Genomic DNA, 27039 nt, shown 5'->3' on the forward strand with positions numbered 1-27039 from the left:
GTGACGGTCAATCCCACTATTCGTTGGTAAAAGAGTAGCCCAAGAATTGGCGGTGGGTGGTGATGACTAGCTAAATACACGTAATACGCTTTTTGACGAATTCTATAATGTTTTGCCTTTGTTTCTTTACGACAAATTTACCACAAATATAACAGAATATGTTTGGGTCATTTACATAACTTCTTGTTTCCATAGCGACGAACAAATAGTATTGAAAAAATAATCATGTCAAAGTGCACGCACAAACAAATACTATCCAGGAATGACACGTCATACGGCCTGTTAACCGTTTATATACTAGCAGTTGTTTCTAGTGTGTTCTAGAACGATCGATAAGACTCTTACGTCGCGATTGGTCTACAGAAATCTGTAGCCAGTGGTTGTCAACATTTAAAGTATAGCAAAATGTGACCCGATTTCAATGAAAATGATTCACTTATGTAAAAGTACATATGACGTTTTGTGAAAAATCTGTACGTGATAGAGAAAAATGGATATCATTTTCAGATTCAGCATACAGGAATTACTGTAGAGCTTGTAAAAATTTCGAGACAATAAAACCATCACAAGCCTGCGTAATTGAAATGCTGGAACTACGTTTACACCTTAAATAAACTTCACATTATGCAAGGGATTTAAGAACCCAACTGTCTTTTACCATTAATTCATTATTATGTATTGTTGTAGGTATATTCTTAATTTAGACGTTTGTATTGTTGTTTGGCCAGAGGGAGGTTTTACGTCAGGTGATCCGATGCTGTGTCAGCACCAAGTACTTTCAAAGAAAAAAACAGATGTAAGTTATCAATATTATCTTCTGATTAGAGCGATCTACCTGTTTAGAACAAAATTAAAAATCAACCTGGTAATAGATACACCTGATCAAATATAATTTTCTTACCTTCTTGCCTATAAAAACAAGGATGCACTGTTTCACCAGTTAGGTACTCTTACTGTTAACGATATTCACGATCATAAACCCAATAATATCCCAAATGATTTAGCAAGCTAAGGAAATTTAGGTTAGTTCTAAATACATATAATAAACTAACAAGAAAAATAGTCTATATCATAAAAGTATAATAAAAAATAAAAAGAACAGAATAACGGTATAGGAGAATACATAAACACTAGATGTTGGCTTCAGATACGAAAGAGCTTACAGTTAAGAAAATAGCGACACTAAATTCACTTTGAATCTGTCAACAAAAGCGTATAACCCAGAAAATACAAGTTTTTTAATAAAAAATGAACTAAATTATCAAATAAGAATATAATTGCGATTCGTGCTTGTTCAACCGTACATTTTATACATGCATGTTTGCTATTGAAATGCTGTGAAAATTCAGTAGCATGGCTTTCGCCTGAAACACGGAAAATGTATTATTTACGTAGCATCTATAATAGTGTTCTTACATAAAAAGCTGCTTCATGTTCAAATTAATATATAGCCCCCCAGTGGCACAGCGGTATGTCTGCGGACTTACGACGCTAGAAACCGGGTTTCGATACTCGTGGTGGGCAGAGCACAGATAGCCCATTGCGTAGCTTTGTGCTTAACTTAAAAAAAACCAAAAACAAACAAACAAATTAATATAAACCGAGAAAAGGGAAACGACATTTCACTACATACATTTATATCAATGAGATTTATTAAAACAAATCGAACGTGTTTTAGCATCTCCAATTTGCCATTGTTAGCCCAAAAGGAAATGTACTAGTGACTCCATCAATTTGATTAAAGATACGGCTAGCTATAAAGCAGCTGCTACAACTGTACGATGACACAGTAAGAAACGCATCGTACGTGTAATCCACAACAGATCATCAAAACTGTTTCCGTTTTTAATTTTTTTCTCCAATAACTAATTTTGCTATATCTTGTTTATGTTATATTAAGTTTTTCTAGAAACACGAAATTCGGGTTATAAATCTTGAACAGAAGATGGCTGTTATTTTATTACTAAATATTAAGCTTATCTCTCAATGTGTGTGTGTTTTTCTTATAGCAAAGCCACATCGGGCAATCTGATGTGTCCACCGAGGGGAATCGAACCCCTAATTTTAGCGTTGTAAATCAGTAGACTTACCACTGTCCTAGCGGGGAACTATCTCTCAGAAATTACTACATTTTCACGTTCATGCTTAAGTGTTCGTGCATTCGATTTCTTTAGGTCATTAATTTATATCTGTTTACTAATGATAACAATACTTGTGTTTATTATAAGTTTAACTTAAATGTTTGTAATTTCCATTTCTAGCAGTAATAATTTATGTATTAAGATAAACATTATTCACAAAGTTAATAGTGCACATGATATAACTTGTGATGGTACATTCACTATCAAAACTAAAACAATTCTTGCATATTTTACATTGCCAGGATGTTGTTTCTTGCTGCCAACACCTGCGAATTCAACTTAAATCGGCCCTGATGTAACTGAAATACAGAACCTGTTTCGGATTGTTGTTTTTAATCTAAAGCCGGAAATACTATATTTGTAAAACGGCTCAGTTGCATTGGGAATTGATATTTCACTAACGATGTCAGCTGCATTACTCCATCCCTATTACAAATAATAGCCGCAATAACATTTAAATTGTTATCTTACAAAACTCACTTTCCACCCGCTCATCAACAGGGACCTGGTACCTTTTTTTTTTTAAATAAATTAAGCACTACCTAAAATTATTGATATGTTTACAGTCGTGAACACCGATCAGACATGATTTGGAAACAATTCTACTCCATCTGCGTGTTATGTGAGCAAAAATTCGTGGGGACAATTGATATTTCCAAGTAAGTTGGAGCATGCGCAGAAGCATTACAATGCTTACAGGTGTGAGTTAACACTAGAAATAATTCAGTCGGAGAGATACGATATATACGAAAGGTAATTTCAACGATAATATACAAACACGACTCGTTGGCACGTAAAAGAACCCTTACTTAGAAGTTATGAGCCAATCTTTGTGTGTATGTGTTTGGGGGGGGGGGTCAGCCTCATGCCAGCCCTCTCTGACTGACTCATATAAAACTTGAAGCATATTTAATGTTAATTTTATTTTTTATTTATTTTGTGCCACTAATTCCAGAATTTGGGCTGTACTACAACCAGACTTATGGAACAAGCTTTGTTGGGGCAACTTCACGCCAGCCCATCCCCTCCAAACTTACCCCTAATTCATAAAAGTTATTTAAATTTAAGTTGCGTTAGAATATCTAAGGTTAGATAGATTTCCCGATATTCGGATTCGTAAAGAAATAATAATAAAAGTAAGCCAAGTTACATATTAATCAAAGTCAGTGGGGGTGGAGAGGTTGGCTAGAGTGAAGTTACCCCCTCAAAAATTGCCCCATGAATCTGGTTGTAGTTTAGCTCACATTCTAAAACTTGCGGCACAAAATCGGCTCTAAATATGTGCAAAGTTTGATTAACTTTGGAATTGGTGGGGGTAGGCAAGTTTATGGACCTTTTGGTTAGCAGCGTACATAAATTTATCTTTCTAGCCAAATTATTTTACGAAAGTTAATTCATTTGATGTATTGTTTTGATAGAACTTGAGAGTTAATATCGAAATTAATATAAAAGCTTAATGTTATAAAATGGATTGTGTTATCATGAAGAAGAAAGTTGAAAGATATCTAGCTTTGGAATAAACTTCTAAACACATGCCATTCGAATTTTGTCCCGTAAAATATAAACGCGCTAATATAATAAAGATAATAAAAACGAATGAAACGAATTTCAAAGTTGAAGTAGTTTTAATATTCATTACTGCCATTCTTTTTATATCCATGTCAATGTGTAAGTTTTGATTAAGACTTTAATAAACAAAGCAATTTCTAACGTTTTTTGCAACTGGAGAGCTGGACTCGCAAATCTGCAGGTCACGGGTTCGAATCCCCGTCACCGAACATGCTCGCCATTTCAGCCGTGGGGGCGTTATATGTGACGGTCAATCCCGCTATTCATTGGTAAAATAGTAGCCCAAGAGTTGGTGGTGGGTGGTGTTGACTAGCTGCCTTCCCTATAGTCTATCACTGAGAAATTAGGGAGGATTAGCACGGATAAAATTTTTTGATAATATGGATATAATGAGACAAAAACTCTAAAATAACATCAACAACTCCTCAGTTTATTACTATGCAAATTGTCATCTGATGAGCAGTCATGTGATCTGAAATGCAAGTTATTTATCATCAATTTTATGCTATATATATACAGGTCTCACACAGTCTTGTATCAATTGTCACTTTTATACGTTTAATGCTGCAAATTGTTTTATGAACCATGGATAAACAACATGGAAAACATGTGACTGTTTCTTTAATGTGGAGAAACATTGAACGTCTGGGAGCCAGCCAATCACATGAGGTGTATTTCAAATTTGCAATAAGTGTCTCAAAGTTTCATTTGCAGAATGTGGAAACCATTCCAAGTCACTGATACGTTTAGCAGTATACTAGGACAAAACAGACCATCGTCCATAACATAAGTAGACAACTGTTTCATGCCGACTGTATCTTACTGAAATTGTAGGATACATGTTCTAAAAGTGAATCAATGTTCGCAGCCACAATTGGGCATCATATCAATGTACGGGCAGTTAGAAACAAACTTCACAACGCTTGCCTGTATCCAAGACGCCTGGTGAGATGCATTCCACTCACATTGAATAATTTTGTGTGTGCAGTATTGAAGGACTATATAACTTTGCCTACGTAATGTATACTAACCTAATTTGATGGGATTTGTTTGCGATATCTAACCAGCAAAATAGGCTTAAACGTTTGTAGTCTATATGCACTCTCCTCTAGTATCCACTACTCCACGTTCGGCTGTTGGATTTTAACCGTATGTGTTCAGACACCGGAAGGCACAAAGAGGGTAAATTTATACTTAATACACAATGGTCAAACGTCACATGGCTGTACGTGCTTATGAATTTAGGATCTGTAAAAAGAAAATATATTCTAGGATAGGCAGAGATTCATGAATGGGCATACAATATTCCAAATCTGGCCTTTGTAAATAATTGATCAGTGACCTGCTCTAATGGAAAGTAATTTGTACAATTATTGCCTCAGCATTTCATGAAACGAACGGTTTAACTACTTAACTTGTTTAATTGTTGCAATTATAACCCTATGAATTAAAGTGCAGTGTTTATTAATCATCTTAGCAGTAAATAACGCGATTGTTTAGTATTCAAAATGGTCTATAATACACCAGAGAGCACGTAGAACTTCAGGGAGTTGCCCAGGTCCCTTGAACCCGACCTTCAGGGACTGAGATCCAGGACCAGTCAAAACTTGCAGAACTTGTATTCGAAGAAATAAAACACTTTCATCATCATTAATTGGACTGAACTATTTTTTTTTCACCAAATAACCCAAAAGAAACCGTTACAGCAGTGTGTATGATATGTCGATCTGTGATGAAATTGTTTGAATGTAAAATGTGAAAAAGACAGTTTGAAATTGTTTATCTAAGCGACAGAAATCTTTGCGGAAGTTTTAAGTTAAATTTTTATACAGGTTCATTATTTCTCCAACAATACATGACTTAGCAGATTTTCATATATTTTTTGTATAGCCAATTTGAAATAATTTAGCGTTAAATAACTGGCAATTAAAGAAAAAAAATGTATATTTCTTCCAGCATTAAAGTTTTATTACCTGGGAAGTTATGAGGGGCCAAAAATAAAGTTCAATTTTACCATTAATATATATACTTTAAAAATTGTTTTCTAATTGAATTGATATATACTGAGCAGATTTAAACAAACTGTGTAATTAAAATAAGGTTGGATAGATAAGTTGAATATCATGAATAAAATGATTATTTATGGTGAAACGAAAATGCGTTTATATTATTCCGTTATTTCATTTATATGTAAAATTGAACTTGTAAAATGTAGTTAAATTTTTTTCGCTAAACTGGATTCGCAGAAATGCCTTTTTTTGTTCTTTATATATTTTGTTTAAAACATGATGTACTTATTCGAAAAGTCATTTATGATTAGTGAAATGTATTTGTTTTGAACTTCCAGCGTAGTTTCAACCAAATATTGTAAATAGTTAATTCATAGTGATTCAGGATAACGTGGCCAGGTGGTTAGGGCACTCGGCTCGCAATCTGCAGGTCGCGGGTTCGAATCCCCGTCATACCAAACATGCTCACCCTTTAACCGTTCGGGGCGAGTAATAATGTTACGGTCAATCCCACTGTTCGTTGGTAAAAGAGTAGTCATGAGTTGCTCAATTATGGACGGATAGCGCAGATAGCCCTCGTGTAGCTTTGCGCGAAATTCAAAACAAACATATAAGGTACTTTATCGAAGAGTACAGTTGTGATGACGTCGGTAAAATATTTGATAAGCGCTCTCATACTATTTATTTATTCAGAATATATCTTTGTTTTCTAACTGTGATTTGCTTTCCATCATATTTATTAATATATTAAAACAATTTTTCAGCTTAAAAACACTACTCACCATTGTAAAGTTTATTAATTTAATTTTGTTAATAGATGTATTAATGATTTAACCTTTGACCTCTTAAATTTAAAAACGTGCATCATACTCCCGTATTCCATAATTAACAAAAGTTTAAATCTTGGTTGTTGTTTTTTATTTTTATTTTTTTCGCACAAATGCTTTAATTTTCTTATCTTTCATACACTACTGACTCACAAGATTTTTTTCTGCAAATTTTATAGGACCGGTTGTTAAGCGCAAAGCTACACAATGGGCTATCTGTGCTCTGCTTTTCACAGGTGTCTAGACCCGATTTTTAGCGTCGTAAGCCTGCAAACTTACCGCTGAACCACTAGGAGTGGTATACAAATTTATTCAGAGGCAATTGCACAATCGACTGAGTATTATTTCTTATTATACACAGTTTGTCATTTTTTAAAACAGAAGCTACAGACATCTTAATCCTTGCATGATGATACAAAGACAATCAATTCCATGATCACCATAATGACCTTATTACAACGGGAAGTCTAGATATTCTGAACAATTTTAAAACTTGCTTTTTAAAACTAACTTGGATCCAAATTTAGTCTAAGACAAATATTTGAGAAACCCAATATCTGTCTGTATCGGTCTTTTTTTTTTCGGTGTATCATCTAACGATTTTGATATTCTAATATTTTTTCTGTATAATACTTATCACGACTTCTCTGTATCATGCAGTAAGTCTTCAGATGTGATTTCTTCATAAATTTGTATCGACCAGACACTAGCCGATTAATTTGTTGTTAGTTGTAACAAGTATGCTTTGATTCCTATTGCCAACTGTACTAGTATCTGGACTATCCTACGATGATCTACATGCTCTGTTCGAGACTTTCTATACATCACTAACTATTTCTTCCATACCTGGTAGTTACCATGGCAACTATAGAAAGAACTAAACTTAGCGCGTGTACCTTGACTGTGCTAGAGTTGTATCTATAATGACGTCTAATATAACAAAAAAATATGCGTCATTGCTTTACAAATCGAGACAATTTATTGATTATCTTAGTTTTACTCGGTATTATTTCTTTAAATAATTATTTTAGTTAAAAAGCATGCGATTTCTTTGTAACTTCAACAACTAGAGAGATTTCTTTAATCGACTTTACGTAGAAATTTTATTTAACCTTTTACCCATAGTACTTTTTAAATCTTTGGGGCGAATTATTACTGGCTTACTATAATCTTAATAATAGAACATTTTCTGTATCTACAATACAATACTAAAAGTTTTACCAAAACAGATAAGCAAAGATAATTTTGTAAGCCATGGATACAATTAAAACTTGTACTACCTTTATTTTCTTATGATGTCACCAAAAGAATGATTCTAATTCCTTACGTATTTGTCTCGTCTTTTCTGTCCTTTTACAGATGTTGGGTAAGCCTTACTTTGGTGAACCAATGTCCAGTTGGTCTAGTTCCCAGACTGAGATCCTTCTTGATTACATTGAAGACTGTTGTCTGATACAGGGACGGCTTTTACCACCGAATCTTTATGTTTGTGGATTCTCACCTGTTTCACGATAGCGCCCTTTTGCTTTTCAAGGTTGGGATGTCACTTGATGCGGGTCTCTTTCTGGGTGGTTCTTGTTTTCCAAGTTCCTCCATTATTTTCAAATGCTATTAAACACAAGGGATATCACCATTCTAAGTATGCGATTTGAACACATATTTACGACCTGGGTGTATGAATATGTTGCGTCGAAAAAGGATGTTGCATATCATTTCCCAAAACGATAAACTTTTGTTTACATTACATTGTATACAAAACTCCTAACAATATTATAATGTAGCTATGATGCATTTCGGCTTTATATCGCAAGTTTTTGCCATGTGATTTGGCGAGTATTTTATTCAAAATCGTTTTAATATATAAAACGTCCTCAACCCTTTCTATATACTGACATTGAGAATAATTCAGAAGGATTAGGTACATTCTAATCCCTAATAAATATGGAAAATAAAATCGATCTCAGCGTCAGGTCTTTGGGTTCGTATGCAAGCGCACAAGATTTACAGTTTACTGTTTTAATATATATATATATATATATATATATATATATTCAATTATATAATCCAAATTACTAAATCGTTTCGTCCACATCGTGCTTTCTAATGTTAAAAGGAATAGCGTCCATTTGTTTGGTTGTTTCAGTATTACGCGTGAAACTATACGAATATCTGTGCATAGTTACACAAAGAACTATTTTTGAAGTGATTCAGTAGAGGAAAGGCAATTGGCTAAAAGCATCACCGTCAACTTTTGGATTACTCTAATCCGACCAAATACTGGGATTAGCTCACTCATGGTTTCAAAGTGCGGAGTGCATGTTTTGGTAACAGGACGTGAGCCATGACTCCGCCGATTCAAAGTCTGGGCACGCTAAAAACTAGACTACGTCCGTCCCTTTAGCATCAGAGGTGGAACGCGTGTTTTCCTTGTGTATTCTTGGTATAAAGCCCAAAAGTTTTATGTTGTTTATGTTACGCTTAAAACAGATATAGTATGTTATTTCACTATTTTACTCTAATAGATAACATACGAAGTCGAGAAACAAATACACGAATAAAAACGGTAAGAGATGAGAGATGGGTGGGGGTGGGTGACTCTGATAAAGAGAAGCTTGTTCACACTAAAATACCGGTACATTTATTCGTTTACCACTATATGACGATTCTAAAATTCGTTTTTCATATACTTTACGGTTGAGGGCTTGACGTAGCTTGAATTCGAATTTCAGGTCATAGTTACAGAGCTATAAATTTGCTTCTCTTCTTATACTTATACTTACTCTATCAGTGATTTCGTAATAGTGGTACAAAATACGCTTCATCACAATAACCATCAGACTCGCGGAATTGCACCGGTTCATTTTAATAATATAAAAAGATTTATCTTAGGTAGCTTTTATTTCTGCTTTCAAATACTCCGAAGCTTTGTTCTGATGAAACATGTTGGAAGCGTCTTCATAGACAAAAGAAGATAGTATATCTTATGGGATAAAAAGAAATGGAGGACTTCCTAAGACGTTCTCGAAATAGTATTGCTTTGAACAATAATATTATCCGGACCCCCACTATGTTGAGAATTTTTACTTTTATCAGTTGCACAATACAGAGCTAATCATTTCATCGTGTCTCTGAATCTGCAATTGTCCTCACGGTGACGTTTAAAATATTATCTACACAATTCGATCCAAATACGCTTGAGAAATTATATGCTAAAGCATATTTCTCAATATTTCAGAGCAACGGCCGTGTAATTTACTACGAGTGTTTGTAGCATTTGATTTCTAACATTTAATAAAAAATGTGACAATGCATCCTCTCGTGTTTTTATTGAGATTAGTGTTTCATAATTTTAAAGAAAAAGATAACCGTATTATGGTTGTGAGCCTGTTTAAATATAAAGGTTTGGACATCAACCTATACTCAAATGTACTTTAGCTAATTATTAATGCCTATATTTTAATTATTTGGTTGATGGAGTATTTTATGAAATTATATTTATAAAAACAGTGAAGCAAGGAAAAACTCGATCGCATTAAGTTTTAATTTGTTTTAAAATTTTTTGACATTGCTTGGAAACATGAGCATGTACGTGCACATTACATGCTGCATTTTGCCGAGTCATTTCCAATCTTTATACTTAAATATACAAGATTTGGTAAGTAGTAGTCCACGAAGCAATGTTCCTTTCTTTCTGCAAGTTGTATAAATATGCTAACCTGTAATAACTGGCGATTCATTCAGTTAGCTCATCATAACTGACTATGCAAATGCTACTTTTTTTCGGAAACTATAGCGCACATATTATCTCTTACACTTATGAACGTGCAACTATATTACCATGATCAAGATGTTCCATATTCAGTTAGAAAATAGAACATCTTTATCATTATTTATACAGAGTATGCACACGTACTTTACTGAGTGATGGTCCAGTTGTCCTATTTCGGTTGAATATCACAGACTATAGAAGATTCATTTGTATTGGTAGTGTGCCTGTCTCAGATTGTCTGAATATGACATTTTGGTCATTGAGAAGACAGAATCCGCATATTATATCTTGTGCTGAATGATAATGCTAATCTTATCTTAGTTGAGTATGACATGTAAACTCACGCCACTAGGATGTTCAGAATACTTCAGAGTGGTGTTGATGAGCCTGTCATATCCTTGTTGAATACGGCATATCAATCTCCGAGAGGCACTAAGGTGTGCAGATTATTTTCTACCAAGTGGTGGTGAAGCTACTTAATCTTGGTAAAATACAACAACATTTTGATCCCTATTAAGACATCATCTCTATATTATATTTTTTACTCTTGAATCCACATGTGGTTATAAATAGTACTGAGTTACAAGTACCCCTGTTAATTTTGTCTTGTAGACATTACACTGTCTGAGTTTCCAAACCCTGACTCAGTGCTTGGCAATTACTAATATAACTCTCCCTAATTTGTAACTTTTGCATGGACTTAGACTTTGAATATTTTTTACCAGTTAGTTTAAAAGAATCCACCTAATGAAAGAAATGGATTACAACAAGTGCCAGAAGTGGGATTATTTTGGTTAAAATAAAACAGAACTTTGAATATACTTGAAGTTGAACTTCAACTGTGAAAATGAGGACAAAGAGGGAGAGCAAAGCGTTATTTGAGGTGATGAAATATTATTAATACAAGATCAGGAGGAACAATACAGAAAATTTAAAAGAAAGAAGGAGAAAATTAAAAGAAGACTAAGAAGAGAAGGACAGAAAATTAGAAAGATTTTACAGGAATTTAAGGGAGGAGTTAAAATAAAGATGTACTATTTAAAGAAGAAGAATAACTCATTGAAGACAAGATGCTATTGGAGCTGTATATAGATATTACAACAATAAAATTAAAGAAGTATGGAAAGGCTGTAATTACAAGATTGAAGAAGTACAAAAAGAATATCGAAGTCAGAGGATCAGTACAAAAAGACATGAATTGAGTAAAGAAATACTTCATTGAAATAGAAAGGAACATCAATGAGGTAGAAAGAAACATCACTGACGGAATAAAACATCAGGAAAATGAATTATTAAATGTAAAGATTAAACCCACCACACCTCTTTCTGCGTCTGCTCAAGAGTTCCAACCTAAAATGTCCTCTACTACCAAATATTATAGGAGAACTTGTTTGGTCTACACCTATTATCACTACTGCTGTACCACCTATTGTTGAAGGACGTTCCTGGAATGCTCCAGCCATGACATTACCAAATAAAGTGCTAGAATTTAGTTCGCCAGTACCAGCCAATAGAGAAAACAACAGACTGTGATGGGAAGGTATCATGGGAGTAATACCAAGGTTAGTTTAAAATCATTTCCAGACTGAACGAATAGAATAGTGAACAACAAGGCATCCATCTTGCTACCCATCTATAAGGACCAGCTTTTACAACATTAAGTAACTTTCCAACTGAGAGCCAGTTTTAACTGGATCAGTGAACTTGTAGGGTATCGATAAGTCCCGACGAAGCTGTAATAGCGAAATATTGAACTAATAAAGTTACATTCTGGAGATATGGGTTGTGATTTTATTTACGTTTATAGAATAATGTATTGATCTATATTAAAATATGTCTGACAACATGGGGATGTTTGCGTAATTACGTAAGAACGTTGTGTTTGTGTATCTAGGAGTTCTGTATGCTTTAGTGATTATCGAATTCTCTATTGTTTGTAGCTTGTTTACATATGATTTGGTTACTTTTAACCATGCTGGATAGGCATACTCTGCCACTGGGCGTATTGAACTTTTATATATTTTGAGTCTGTTTTCTGTTGTTCCCAGTCAGACGTCGTACGTAATTCGCTCTTTGCCGGATTTTATCTGTGTGTTTAGTATAATCTAATTTAGAGTCGTAGATTAGACCCAGAAATGTTGACTGATGTGGCTACCTCGAGAAAAGTTCCGTAGAGGTAAAATTCTGGGGGCTGTTTAAAAACGCTCTTCTTCTTTTTATTTTGTGAATAATATAATTTATATTTTAGGGGCATTTATCTTTTTTTTTCCATTAGTGACAGTAGTTTTCTATTTCATTTAACCGTCGTTGCAGTAAAATACTCGGAGAAGGTGCCCGACACATCAATTCTAGTTTTACTGTTGCCTTGAGTATCTGTTATAATAATTCTCAACTTTTGTACGTCCTGAGAAAGCACGCATACGTAATTTCAAATGTAAAGAAAAGGCGAATACAAATATACTTCAGCAGACATTTTGTGCAGTAACATATTAAAAGCTTATCAAAGTTTTAAAAAGGTCTAACGTTAGGTCGTAGAATAACATTATAAGTTAATTTATTGATAGATATAAGTATGGTAAAGTTTAGCCCTAACTAAACTAAAGCAAAAAAAAAAAAAAAAGAAAAAACGTACACAAAATATAGTGTTAATTTATCTCTTTATCAACTATAGGCCGTACTTAATATAGGCTTAGCTAGCGTTAGGCCTAAGACAAGTGGATTTACAGAATTCGGTGTCTGCGACTGTAATTATTTTGTATTATTCTAGAAATAATGTATTTAAAGAAGTACTGTTGCAATAAAGATACTAATCTGACCACAAGCGTTTTACAGATTTCTGCTAGTTGTCTAGTAAAGGTGGCACGAGACTGACCGCAAAACAAAGATAAACAGCAGAGAGCAAACGATGTTCAGTTAGTTTCAACCAATCGCATTACCCAATGTTTACTCTGTACTTATATGAGAATTTTGGGCCAACAAACACCCCCCCCCCCAAAAAAAAAAATTCAATTGCTATGTCTAAACAGTACAATAAGAATAAAGTTTTAAACTGGAGGTTATCAGAAAACGCAAATTCTCAAGGTACTGGTTTAAAGCGGTTAAGAGTGAGCTTTAAGTTGTTGTCTCTTGCTGACGTCAGTTCTTCGGTCAGTATTATTCGACATAATTCTTAATTTTCTGTCCTTTGAACTTTTGAGTTATCGCAGCAAAAAATTTAAACCATGGACGGTTGATGCAGAAATATTGTTTGTTTGTTTGAATTTCGCGCAAAGCTACACAAGGGCTATTTGCGCTAGTCGTTCCTAATTTAGCAGTGTAACACTAGAGAAAAGGTCACTCTTGGGCTACTCTTTTACAAACGTATAGTGGGATTGATGACGGGGATTCGAACCCGCGCCCCTCAGACTGTGAGTTGAGCATCCTAACCACTTGGCCATGCCGGGCCAATGCAGAAATAAGAAACCTGTTGATTAGTCAGTCATATAGATCATCTTTCATTATTACACAGATTTGAACCTTGTAATAAAGTATAGCTTTTACATAACGGTAAAATGAAAACATTTAATGTTGTTATATTGTTATTTAGCCTATGAACAAAACGGCACGTCAGCATTATATTTTATAGCTTAAGTACAGCGGTTCCCAAACTTTTTCGCGACGAAAAGACTCGGTGATAGAAATGTCACCATTGCTGCGTCCCTACTTTAAAAACACCACAAACAAGTGTAATAATAATAATTACAATGTTTTGAGTAAAAATGGATGTGGGTACAATACTGAATTACGAAATTATAAAAACTATTAGATCGATTGAAAGATTTGGAAGGAAAATTGTGAGTTGTCTGCGGACTTACAACGCTAGAAACCGGGTTTCGATACTTGTGGTGGGCAGAACACAGATAGCCCATTGAGTAGCTTTGGGCTTAACTTCAAACAAACTCAACAAATGCTGGTTTCCAAAATGCCGATGGTTTCTTATACATCAAAATAATGTGAAATTTCCGCATTTACAGTAATTTTCTTCTGTGTGATATATTTTTAATAGTTATTATTTCATGCATTTTGTATGTAAATGAATAATTTGATCATCTGAAAGAAAATTGTAAAATAATAGTGTGGTTATTTCAACAAAGTATTTAAAACTATCCATCTTGCATTTTGTAATTATCGATTTGAGATTGCTGATTATGGATCAAATAAATTGTGACTTTAAACAAGCATCCATTTTAGATATGTGTGTCCAATATTTATTTATAGATACTACGTATGTATGGCTATAACAGTCATATATGATAGTGTAATGGAGAATATTCTTTCTCTTGCTGTAATATTTTTTTTGAAACTTGTAAAAACCGGTTTGGTTGTTTTAGTAAACAGCATCATTCGATCCACCTACCTACATTGTGGGCGAAACAATGAAATGAAGTAATTCCGTATACTATCCAAGTAAAATGAAACCCAAAATTTAAAAGCATAGTTTCAAAAACTCTCCCACCTTTTGAGGCGGGAAACCCATTCATTATTTGATAATAATTGGTCTTCATTACCAAACAGTTGAGTGTTCTGAAGAGAGACCATACTACTCGAAAGTGAAGCTGTATGCCGGTGATTTCATAAATTTCGTTGTCTTATATGTGGTTGTGTACTTTAAAATTCAAATTTTACACCTCCGAGTGATAAATAAAAACCATTGTGTTAGATTAGTGGAAAGGCTGAATAATCCGAGGAACTTGTGTGTTTCTAAAACACCATGGACAATGTATCGTTACATGCGCAATGTTATGATAAATTTGTAACCAAAAAACATTTGTGTGCATTTTACATAAATCAACATCATTCTCTATACTCATTGAAAACATACGAGACAAAACCTGTTACAGAATCGGCTTAGTATCATTTAATAATCTACTTATATTGAGTGTTCCAGTTTTGAACAGTGCCATAATTTTGTCATAAATTCAGAGTTCAAGCATATTATCTTAACACTTTTCGAAAGGTTGAAGGAATCGTTCGCATGGACCTACTTAATACTTGAGCGGAAATTAGTTTTACCTCAGCTTGCAATAGGTGAGGAAGAAAAAAGAAATTTTGATACAATGATCACAGAATGTATTGCAATTTTTTGTTTTTACTAACATACGTGTTAGCCCTTACCTGATTTCTTGAATTTGAACAAATTCAAAAGTGTTTTCACTGAAGAAATTGCATATTCTCGATGTAGAAGTACTCCAATGCAAGAGGAAGACATTGCTGCTAGAAAGAGACAGATGTATGAGAGAGAAGTGTTGTTATATATAGCAGATGTTCTCTCTTTTATATAAGGCTTTGACCAATGTTTTAATATCCCTAACATTGCTCAGCCTAAAGCCTCAGACTCGGGATGGTCAAGTGATTTCTGGTGCTCCCACACTTGTAGATCAAGCCTCGCCCCTTAAGACCAATCTCGGTGCAACGGAAATGAGAACAACTGAGGGTCACTAAAATGAAACGATACCTGGAAAAATTCAACATTCCTGGGAAGGTCTATAAAGGATTCTGAGGCTGTCGACAGCCATAGTACCACAACCCCAACTCTGGTCAATACTACCACGATCAGTTGAGTATTGCTGGAATTGCCACTGGCAGACGACCGCAACCAGTCAGAGTTGTTTCTTCAAAAGATGAGACATCAATCACCCATGGGTAAAGACTGTAAACCATGGGGCAGTAGTGAGTCTCTCTAAGTTTGGAGGTATCCCATTAATAGGGCTATGGTTCATGTTGAAACCTTAGGTCATGCAGTACTTTATGATGAATTGCTATGCACAATATGTCTCTGTCATCCTATATCGAAGAACCAAATACCTACACCAGCGAGTTACTGAGAGTTACAGAGGTGGAAATGGCACCTGGCGAGTCTGAGACAACTTGATCTCAACAGAACTTTAAGACTTTTGATAGTCAAAGTATCACAGCCCAAGCTCTGGATAAAACTACTCATGACCAGCCAAGAATGACTGGAAGTGCCATTTACAGATGACCTCCACCAGTCAGAGCTTATTCTAGAGCAAGTGAGACTATGTGTAAAAACCATGAACCATGGGGCAGTAGTGAGCCTCTCTGAGCCAGAATGATGCCAATATCTCGTGATAAAACGTGGCGTCACACAGGACTATATGACGAGTTGTTTCAAGCAATTACTTTTCCTGCCAACCTGAACAAGAGACTGATTACCACCTCAGTGTCATAATCCATGAGAGCACCTGCCACCCCACAACATCGGTGTAATCTCAACCAGGCATTGGAGTGTTTTAGGCCCGCACCAAAACAAAGTATATTTTGCCACTGGTGTTTAAAGGAGTGACAAAAAAGATCTGAACACTTTCTTGAAATATTTCAGTCAGATAATTGCCTGGAGCATTTGGACTCTAGAGCAGGCAGTCCAACGCCTGATTCAGAGCTTGGATTGTCCAGTCCTGGAGGTCACCAAACAACAGAAGGACCTAAACATAGTCATATCTGAGTTGTGTCGCCAGTTCAGCCCTGTGAAAATTGGGTGGTTCATTGGGCCAAGACTGGCATCAAGAGTTTGGTCATTTATTTGGACAATCTGTGCTGACTGCCTGATAAGAACTACTCTACAATGGCAACAGTGTATTGAGAGGACATAGTTTTGGATAAGTTTGTTGAGGGACTTTTCTGCAAAGCCATAAAGCATTTGTATGGATTTTAGGAGCATTTTCACTTTGACAGAGGCAGTTTAGATTGTAACCCTGTATGAAGTAATAATTTTGAGCTAGGCATAAGTGGAAAAAGCCTTCAGTGACAGATGTAGTGGCTATACCTCAAACATGACTAACCTGCTCGGGCTCTCTCACTATATTAATCTAGAACTGCATCTAGGGCTAACCAGAAACCCAAACATCCTGGCATTACAATGCAATCACAATGATTACCAGCAAATGTGAAGGGCAATCCAGGTTTGTCCATGCGGTAAATGCTGCAGAAAACTAAAAAGCCAAAGTCAGACCTAGCGATCAGCTTGAGAAAGCATAGCAGATTTTTGCAATAAAGAGATTAGTGGTCAGCCCATTTTTTTCTGGGCTGGTCTGATATATATCTGTCCAGAAAACAAGCAGCATTGCGTTATTTGTTCAATGAGAGGCCAATCCCAATGTTGTTTTGTAATTATGGGCAATCACCTGGAATAGTTATAGGTGTAGGAAGTAACTAGATTAGAGGAAATGCTAGGGTTGCGTATATTGTACCCTAGCCAAAAGCAAGTATAGGTCTGTCAATATATGTGAGGTAGTTGGTTGATCATTTGATTGTATAGGTTAACAGTCTAAACCCAACTCAGAAAAATCAACTCAGTTACTTGTTGGTTGGATATGCGAATGTATTTGTGGAACCAGAAGACCAAATGTGTTGAACAATGGTTTCACTTCCCAAAATAGTTACTGATGATGCTCTCCAATAAAACAACCACTGTACAGACTTCTCTGGACTAGCAACCACTGCACAGGCTTTCTTGGATGTCTAAGGATGTCACTACCACTGAAATACTGTGGATGTTAAAGGATGAAGTCATACACACTTGGAAAAGTGATTGAAGTGATTGTGAGGAAGAAGAAGTGTGTGCCAAAGTTCTGTGGTGAATTTAGATGGGTTAATGTGGTAAATTTGAATTGCCTCCTTTTTTTTGCCATGAAGAGATGAATGTTTGAATGAATCAATAGGTTCTCACTGATTTAAAACTTTGGTTTTTACATACTAACAATTCGAGCTGAGCGACTAGAGCAGGATGGAGTTGAATGTGTGATTATGTATGCTAGATATATATTCATGGCCCCAAAACAAAGAAAGAAATGCTTGCATTTGTGGTCTTTGTAAAACATTATTGATGAGATACGGACTGTCTGTTTGGACTATGTTTTGTTGAAATGGTTAATGAACTTTAGAAATGTGGAAAGGATGATAACATGTTAAATAAAAACGTTGCAAGAATATGGCTTTGTCATAGTGCATCACCTTGGCCTTGCAACAAGAAAATGTGGATAGATGATCTTGCCATGTGGTGAAACCTTGTCCATTTGTGGAGTATTCTGATTCTGTTATCTGTGGAACTTGGAATCATAGTCATTTCTGTTTATATAGAAGCGTAGGACAGACACATGTAATCTGTTTAAACAAGTTCAGGAAGGTGTACTGTACCATCAGTATGCACCAACGAACTGTGATATGCCAACTGTATAGTAGCTATCGGTTCTCAGAGCTCTATGGCAAGAGATTATCCATACTTTTCAAAGATTGGAGGGCACTTCTGCTAACAGTTAATAGCAATTTTTCTGTCCATATCCTGATCAATGTTTGAAACTGATGTGAATATTGTACTGTATGTGTCACCCAGAAAAATAACAGCTGTGATAGGGCAAATTCCAACAGAGAAATGTTGGGACACCTCTGCAGAGGATAGCCCAAGATATCATAGGTCCACTCCTGAAGACAGAGAAGTCATTGGTACATACTTATTGCCATCGACTACTTTACAAAGTGTGCCATTCTTTTGATCTATAGATTGGCACAGTCCTTTGCTGATGTGTTGGGGGAGCAGTGGGTAGTGTAGTTTAAAGTAAGAAAAGACACCAAAATATATCAGGTAACCAACTTCAACAGCCAACTGTTTCCTAAGTTGTGTCGGGTGTGGTTAAGATATGTAATTCACCTTATCACTTTCAGTCTGATGGTTTGGCAGAGTGTGTGATACATAATACCAGGCATTCTTGACAAGTTTGTTAATTCTGGCTGCACTGACTGATATGAACAATTTCAATACATGATTTGGGCATACTCAGCAGAAATCTACAGACTGGCTGCCAAAAACGCTCGTGTTTGAGTGAGAATACTACTCCCTGTTGATATGATTTATGGTCATTCCCCACGAGAAGACATCCAACAATGTCCACACAAATATGTGGTTAAGATATACAATAGTCATTGTGCATGCATTTGCTAAAGAACAACTTAGAAAGGTTGCTTGAAGAGAGAAGGAATGTTATTACAAGATGGTAAGGAATCAGATATACTTGTGTGGAAAATGGGTCTTGTTGCGGTATGTGCTGGCAGCAAAGAAGCAGCTTGAATCTGTTTGAATTAGTCCATGCAGATTGGTTCAATTACGTATGAGTTACTGTGGATGCGAGGCACGTGAATGTTTATGGAACACATTGATAAGATATGTACGTATGTCAGAAACAAAGTTCTGGTACGCTGGATTGACTAGAAATCTGAGGTTTAGACTGATGAGTTGAGAGGAGGAGGATGATAAAATCTCAAGTCATACTGAATTACCTGATGAAGGAGAAATAAGAACTGAAAATACTTATCTGGCTGTCATGAATGAGCAATATGAGGAAATGCTGGAAACAGAGGAGAAAACAGTTCTGACAGTTGACCAGGCTGCCAATATCGACGTCCTGATTAACATGCGTGGTACTGATCAATTATCACTAGATCAGTGCAGTCTCTTATTAGCATGATCACTGGCTGAAAGGAAGTAATATTATAAGGAATTGGATAGTATTGTCAGATAGAAAGTATGTACTACATTGTAGGGTTACCAATCAATAATAACAGTTGGGATAATTTGTTGATCATAAGATTAATGTTATCTAAAGGGTTTAGACACCCTTGTGTTCTGAGCTATTAATAAGAGTTTTACTAAATGAGATATCCACAAGATATCAGATGATAACTGCCTGATTACTTCATAAGTTAGATTGGTTATTTGATTGAAAAATCAGGTACTGAAAGTGTATTGTGGCTAGTCTTTTTGTTAAAATGAAGCATACTGAAGTAATTCACGTGAGAGACATAGGGGAATATGTTATGAACTACTAGTATATGATAATGTATGTCTGTAGCAATATATTTATATATATATTGTGTGTGTGTGTGTGGTCTTACACACATACATACATACATGCATACATACATATATGAACATCACATAAAGTCATTAATGAGCATTGTATAACATGAATTGATTAATTACACAAAGAACACATCAATAGGCAATATGCACATGGGAATAAAATATTTTATTTGAATGTTAAAAAATGGTGAAATATAATAAATGTGATAAATGACCTGAAAGGTATTATTTACAATACAATATATTTGCTATTTTCATTAACGTTAGAGAGTGGGTGTTTCGATTCTGACATTGAAATATTCAGCAGGTAGTGAATTTTAATGCAAAGTATAAAAGTAATAAAGAAACATTATATTTGAGAGGAAACAGAGTTCCGCTTGATCTTTCTTATAACAGTTTTATTTGGCGTTTCTCATAAAAAAGTAGTTCAAAAGACATTTAAGTTGGACCAAACTGATACATTAATGAGTGGGTGAAATTATTATTAGTAAAAAAAATTCACAGACAGAAGCTTAGATATCACAATAAATATAAACTTGGTGTAACAAGAGTGTTATTTGTGATAAAATATTTTCTGTTATTCAGGTTGAAATATTTTAATAAGCACACATTTTTTTAGTACTGTTTCAGTACAAGATGCAGCATTAGAATATGAAAATGCAGGCTATGAGTGTATTAGGGGGAGGCAGGAAGTAGCACCTGTGAGACGAGAATTTTGTAAGTTGTAAGGTCCCTAAGGAATAAAAACGAAAGTTTTGGTGGATACTAATGGTTAAAGGTAATGGTTGGCATTGTTTAAAATAAGTCAGCTTATGTATAAGAAGCTGTTGTAGTCTCGGCCTCTTTTCATTCCTACTGGAACTGGCCACAGTCTATATGACAACCAGATGATAGAAAGAAGAATGAGGCAAGGTTGAAAAGCAAGCCGTGTTTACCAGTTGTCTAGCAGCGGCAATATAGGGTAACATGGCTATAGGTGTTGGTCAATTAGAGATTCAATAAAGCCTAAAGATTTGGAAGTTCTCAAGTTATAGAAATATACGGATTATGGGCAATATAGGGCATGAGTACACATGAAGCCTGTGGAAATGTCATTTGACTGCCACCTGACTAGCAAGTAATTTTTCTACTGTGTTGCTGTCCTGCTAGGAGAAACCTATATTTGACTACAATGGACTCTACCTTTGTATTGAGCCAATACTGCCAGGATGCCGGGGACTTTCCATAAAGTGAGATCACCAATAACTCTGCTGAGCATATTACTCCAGGAACCAGTCTGGTGTTCACCTCAACCCAGTCCATGAGTGAAGATGCATTGTTTGCTGATGGATCAGTCATGGAAGAGTTCACTGCATCTGTTGTCAATTTGATCCTGTAATTTCTAAACTCCATATAGCCTCCACTGACAGTGATAGTGCCTCGGGTAGCTAAGCTCATGGATGTACCAGTCAAGGAGGAAATGCCATCATTGAAGAACACTCCATCGACCCCAGAGAAGCCAACTCTACAGACTGCTTAGCATTTCTATACAGTGACCTTGGTACACTACTGAAGGAAGAGCCACAGAGTAAGAAACATGTCAGATGTCCCACTCAGCAACAGAGTTAAATGTTTTCTCACATCTAATGCGTGAACTACATTCCGAAGCTCCAAACAAATCATTTTGAAACTTAAATTCTCTTGGGGGTCGACCAGGTCTCAGAAAGGCAGAATACACCATGACTTTGACAGTGATGCGGACAAGACAGCTAGCTTGTGGGTCTTTTCACTACTACTACTACCATCCATAGGTGGCAGGAGTTCCAGCAGTCCAGACCAGAAGCTTATAAACCTTGGCAGATACCAAGGCACTTCTAATCAAGAAACTCAGGAAACAGGCCCAGAATAATTATAACAAACTGTCCCATGCTAGAGAAGATTCCCATTTTGAGAACGTACTGTCAGGAGATGGTCACTGACTGGACTTCTATAATAGAGAGGAAAATTGATTGTGGTGGCGAGTAACACCTTTGGTAAAGTTACAGGAGGATGTGTGCCATTTGCAGACCAGGCTACACACGTAGAGAGCCCTAACAAAATTGAGGGAAGATCTTAAAACCATGACATTGGCCAACCACAAAATTATCGTGGCCCTGGAGAATCTGCTTGCTAATTTAATTGATGAGTAACAAAGCCTTTACAGGTTCTGTGTGAATTGTACATTTTACATATTTATTCTTTCATTTAATTAGAAATGTGTATTTTGTGTTGTTTTTTTCACTTTAATGTAATTTCCAAGGGTATATTTTGCAGTTTTTGTGTTTATTGTTTCATTTTATATTTCATTTGATTTATATACATAATTCTAATTTGAGGAGGAAGTTTTATCTAACATTTTCTTTTTATTCCATTAATTTCATGATGTATTTTCAGTGCTTTTATCTTTGAGCTAATCCCTTTTATTTCTTTTCTTTTTTTTTTGCAATGTATTGTTTTGCTTTTTTTTTTAGTGAAATGAGTAATTTACTCTATTTCTTTATGTACCTTTAAAGAATTTATTTTGCTATATTGTAAATTGATTTTCGCGCATTTAAAATTTTCCTTTTGTAACAGATTTAATCTCGCATTTTTTGTTTTAGTGTCAGATGGGTCATTTAATAACTTTTTTATTTTATGTTATGTTGAATTGTAACAGTGATAATGCCTTTGCGAAAGGATTTTCAATTCTTTTCTATTTACCTTTGTTGAATGGCTTAATCTCGTAAATTTCAATGTAAAATCGTTAAATATTCAAATGAGTATTAAATTGTTTATCTAAGTCGTAACCAATATTAAAAGGCTTTTAATTTTGTTATTCTCATGTATAGTGTGTTTCCCAAAAGGAGTCAGTGATCATTTATTAATGTTATATATATTTAATTTTCTATGTTAAAAGGTATTTCATCTGTGTGTGTGTGTGTGTGTGTTACTTGCATTCTTCATCAAAGGATATTTCTGTATCATATAATTTTCATTAATGAAAAGTTTTAGTGTGTTTAAATTCTTACTTTATTGATTAAAAGTGTTTTATTACAAGTGTTTGTTAATGTAATTCCAAAGGTTTTCTTTATATTATTTCATTATGTATTATTTTGTACTTTAAATTTTAGTTAAAGGTTTTTCTTTTCGTGTAGTTAAGTTGTACCATCCATGTTACATGTAATCATTCATAGTAATTGGCTATAAGAGTTTAAAGTTAATTGGTTTTAAAGTTGTATTCAATTGTTGGCTTAAGAACAAGCTGAAAACAAAGAAGGATTGTTTGTTATGGATTTCGCGCAAAGCCACACGAGGGCTATCTGCGCTAGCCGTCCCTAATTTTGCAGTGTAAGACTAGAGGGAAGGCTAGTCATCAACACCCACCGGCAACTCTTGGGATACTCTTTTACCAACGAATAGTGGGATTTACCGTCACGTTATAACGCCCCCACGGCTGAAAGGGCGAGCATGTTTGGTGTGACGGGGATTCGAACCCGCGACCCTCAGATTGCGAGTCGAGCGCTCTAACCACCTGACCATGCCGGGCCAACAAAGAAGGAAGCAAAAGTGTAGCATGCATGTATTTTCTATTTTCTTAGTTTAAGGTAGAAATTTCATTTAGCCTCATTCTATGCATTTTTTTCATAAACACATGGTCCAGAAAACCGTTTATTTGTGTCATTCAAGCTTCCTTTGTTCCTTTACTGTTATCTTGTGGATCAGAGGTTCCCTAACTTTCGCAGTACAAAGCTCTCCAGAACATTCTGTATCCTGACTGAGGACCCCACTGAATGAATTTGTAGAGACTGAGTTCCTTAACAGTATTTTGCTTCTTTTTTTTCTTTTTTCTTTTTGTATTTGACATGCCCCTTGACACTTTACTTTGGCATTCAGTTTGTGAAGTCCTATTATAGATAATGCCTACTCAGACCATGGGAATACTACTGCAACTTCACACAGTGTAAAAGAAGAACAGTAGTGAACAAGTTGATTATATCTAGAGGTTATGGCTTTCACTACGTTATATGAGAACCACCCGTCACGTAAGTAGTTCTAGTTCTTGTTCAAGATTCCAACGTTTTCTGGTAAGTAAGAAGCAGTTCTACTTGGTTTCCAACATGATATCCCTGAGCGACAAAAGCTGTTAATTGATACACAAATCTTGTAGAAGAAAATTATATTTTGTTTGCTCACTACTAAGTTTAAACGGAGTGCTAAAAAATTGCATGTGATGTTTCACTATCGTTTGATGCGTATTCTTTATTATGCACATGTATACATACTAGCAATGTAGAGTATAAATCTAGAGAGCACCATTAATGATACGTATGTTGTTGTATTATACAAACATGCTTTAATTCTGAGGTTTCCAGTGAGTTTGGTCTTATTGCTACTATCCAAAATATTCACCTAGTTTCGTTATTAGATACATAACTCGAAACCTTTTATTTATATTTGAGTCTTATATTAAACTTGTTCCCACCTTTTAAACATTTTGTTTAAATATCATTTGGTAAACCATAACTGGTTAGGCTGAGATGTTCATTAACCATTAAATCTAACTAAATAATCATTAACTATCTAAGTAACCATTTAAACTGTTTAAAATAACCAAACGTTGTGATTTGTTGTTATCTTGTAAACAGATAAAGGAATGTATAGAGAAAACTTCAACATTAAATGTATTATCATTTCAGGTTTTCATGTTACGCCAAAGCTCGGCCTTATCTTTCCAGAGAGCTGTGTACTTATCGTGGTTGGAGTGATCATTGGATTAATACTCTTCTACACCGGCATTGAACAAGTTGGACCTCTGACCCCAGAAGTCTTCTTCTTGTACATGTTACCTCCAATTATTTTGGACGCTGGATATTTTATGCCTAATCGCCTCTTCTTTGATAACATGGGATCCATCTTGGTATATGCTGTAATTGGCACTGTCTGGAATGTCTTAACCATTGGATTCTCCTTATGGGCAATTGGATTGACCGGTCTTTATGGATTAGACATTCCTCTTCTTGACATACTTTTATTTAGTTCCATAGTGAGCGCTGTTGATCCTGTAGCCGTTCTGGCTGTTTTCGAAGAGATCCATGTGAACGAAGTATTGTACATATTGGTATTCGGGGAGTCTCTACTAAATGATGCTGTTACAGTGGTGAGTTAAAATATCATTAAAACACATCCAGTTGTCATTTTCTCATATTTGGTCAATTAGAACGACTGCTTGAACTTGCTTATAAAACAAATAATTGGCGTTGTAATTAATCTAGTTTAGCGCATCTGCAGTAACACTAAATCGATTTGATGTATACTGTATCGAAACAATCGGTACAACTAGTTCACATCAAGTATTTTCCTACTTTAACTGTTTAGAACTGGTGTTTATTAATGTCTGTCTCATTACTCCAATGTTAGTGTTTGAACGTCTCCGTTATTATATTAGAAATATATAAACTTTATTCTCTGCAAAAAAGAATGCGAAGCGGACCCATTTGGATTTTCGCAAAGCTTAAGGTTAAACTAAATTAGTCAATTTTATTTTGTAATGCTATTTTTAGAATTAAAACGAACATAGTTTGAACTTTATGAGTATGATAAAATATGGTAAAATACCATTTTCATTGCATTATCATTTATAGCTTTTTTATGTAATAATAAAAGTTAGAAAAAATTGTGCAATAGAAAATTTAAAAAGCAACATACTTTACATACTTCAAAATGTCTAAAATCGTTTGATTAAGAAATTACGCTGTGTAACAAAACACAGAATTTGAAAAAGCGGATTTTAATTTTAAGAATCATTGAACTCGTAATAAATGGTTGTTAGCCGAAAGGAACTTCAAAAAATAAGTTGAAAATAGATAGGGGATATTTTTGAGCTATCAGAAGAATCGACATTTCTTGAAACATGTTTATCAGGCTGTAAAAAAAATCATCTTGTACCTGCGATGTTTATGAGGAACACGATCAAGAGCTATGGTTCGATTCTAGTGAAAAATCCCAAGATAAACAGTATTCGATTTATTTCAGTTATCTACTTGTTAAAAATTGTGTAATAACGAATTTAAAACAGCCTTAACGCATAGCGAATCTTTACATTTTGATTTACTTACGTTAGGAAGTAAATTATCATTTACTGCAAAAATTTGCCCAATCATTCACGCGTCTGCTGAGTAACTAAGTTGGCGTTGATTCAGGCCTTAGCAGTATGACTGTAGTCAAACACAATATATTTTGTATCACCTCCATTTGTGAATAAGGCCAGATAGACGCCCATATGTCGTCCCTGAAGAAAGCGCTTAGTAAATGATTATAGTTGCATTTATATATTTGTTTTCCTTACTAGGCTTGTAAAAAACAAAACAAATAATTTTAGCTCAACCACATTAACATATTTTCTGTAGTAGTAAATTATCAACTTTAGATATATATACAACATATGCAAAATAGATTTAAAACTCGTAGAAACATTGATAAAACAGAGCATGATAAATCAGTACAATAGGGTTTCATTAACTTAGTATATTGAGTTTATACAGCTCCTCCATGTTCTGTTCTTCCAATATCTTTGTCGAGTTATGCCAAAGAGACACTTTAACAGGCGATATAAGATTGATATCCACAAATATTTTAATGTTATTTGTATGCATAGGCTAATCGATACAGAAAAAGCTATAGAAAATCATATTATCAATATATTTATATATTGTGACGGATTTATTATTATACATTTATTTGAATATCGATGTTTGTTTAAATTAAACTTGTATTTAGAAATGTACATAACTTCTACTGTTAAATATGTATTGCG

The 27039-nt window shown here is 34.9% G+C and overlaps 1 protein-coding gene across 1 annotated transcript in view; it reads left to right on the forward strand.

Moving 5' to 3' along the window:
• Positions 1-27039, forward strand: part of LOC106466740 (sodium/hydrogen exchanger 3-like) — a gene marked incomplete at its 3' end in the record, with an annotated part of 38855 nt that overhangs the window by 6460 nt on the left and 5356 nt on the right. Inside the window, exon 2 of the mRNA XM_013927040.2 lies at positions 24923-25383. Coding sequence (XP_013782494.1) covers positions 24923-25383 — 461 coding nt within the window. The remainder of the gene's footprint in view (positions 1-24922; positions 25384-27039) is intronic.

Source organism: Limulus polyphemus, unplaced genomic scaffold (assembly GCF_000517525.1).
Source record: "Limulus polyphemus unplaced genomic scaffold, Limulus_polyphemus-2.1.2 Scaffold2366, whole genome shotgun sequence".
Classification (NCBI taxonomy): Eukaryota; Metazoa; Arthropoda; class Merostomata; order Xiphosura; family Limulidae; genus Limulus; species Limulus polyphemus.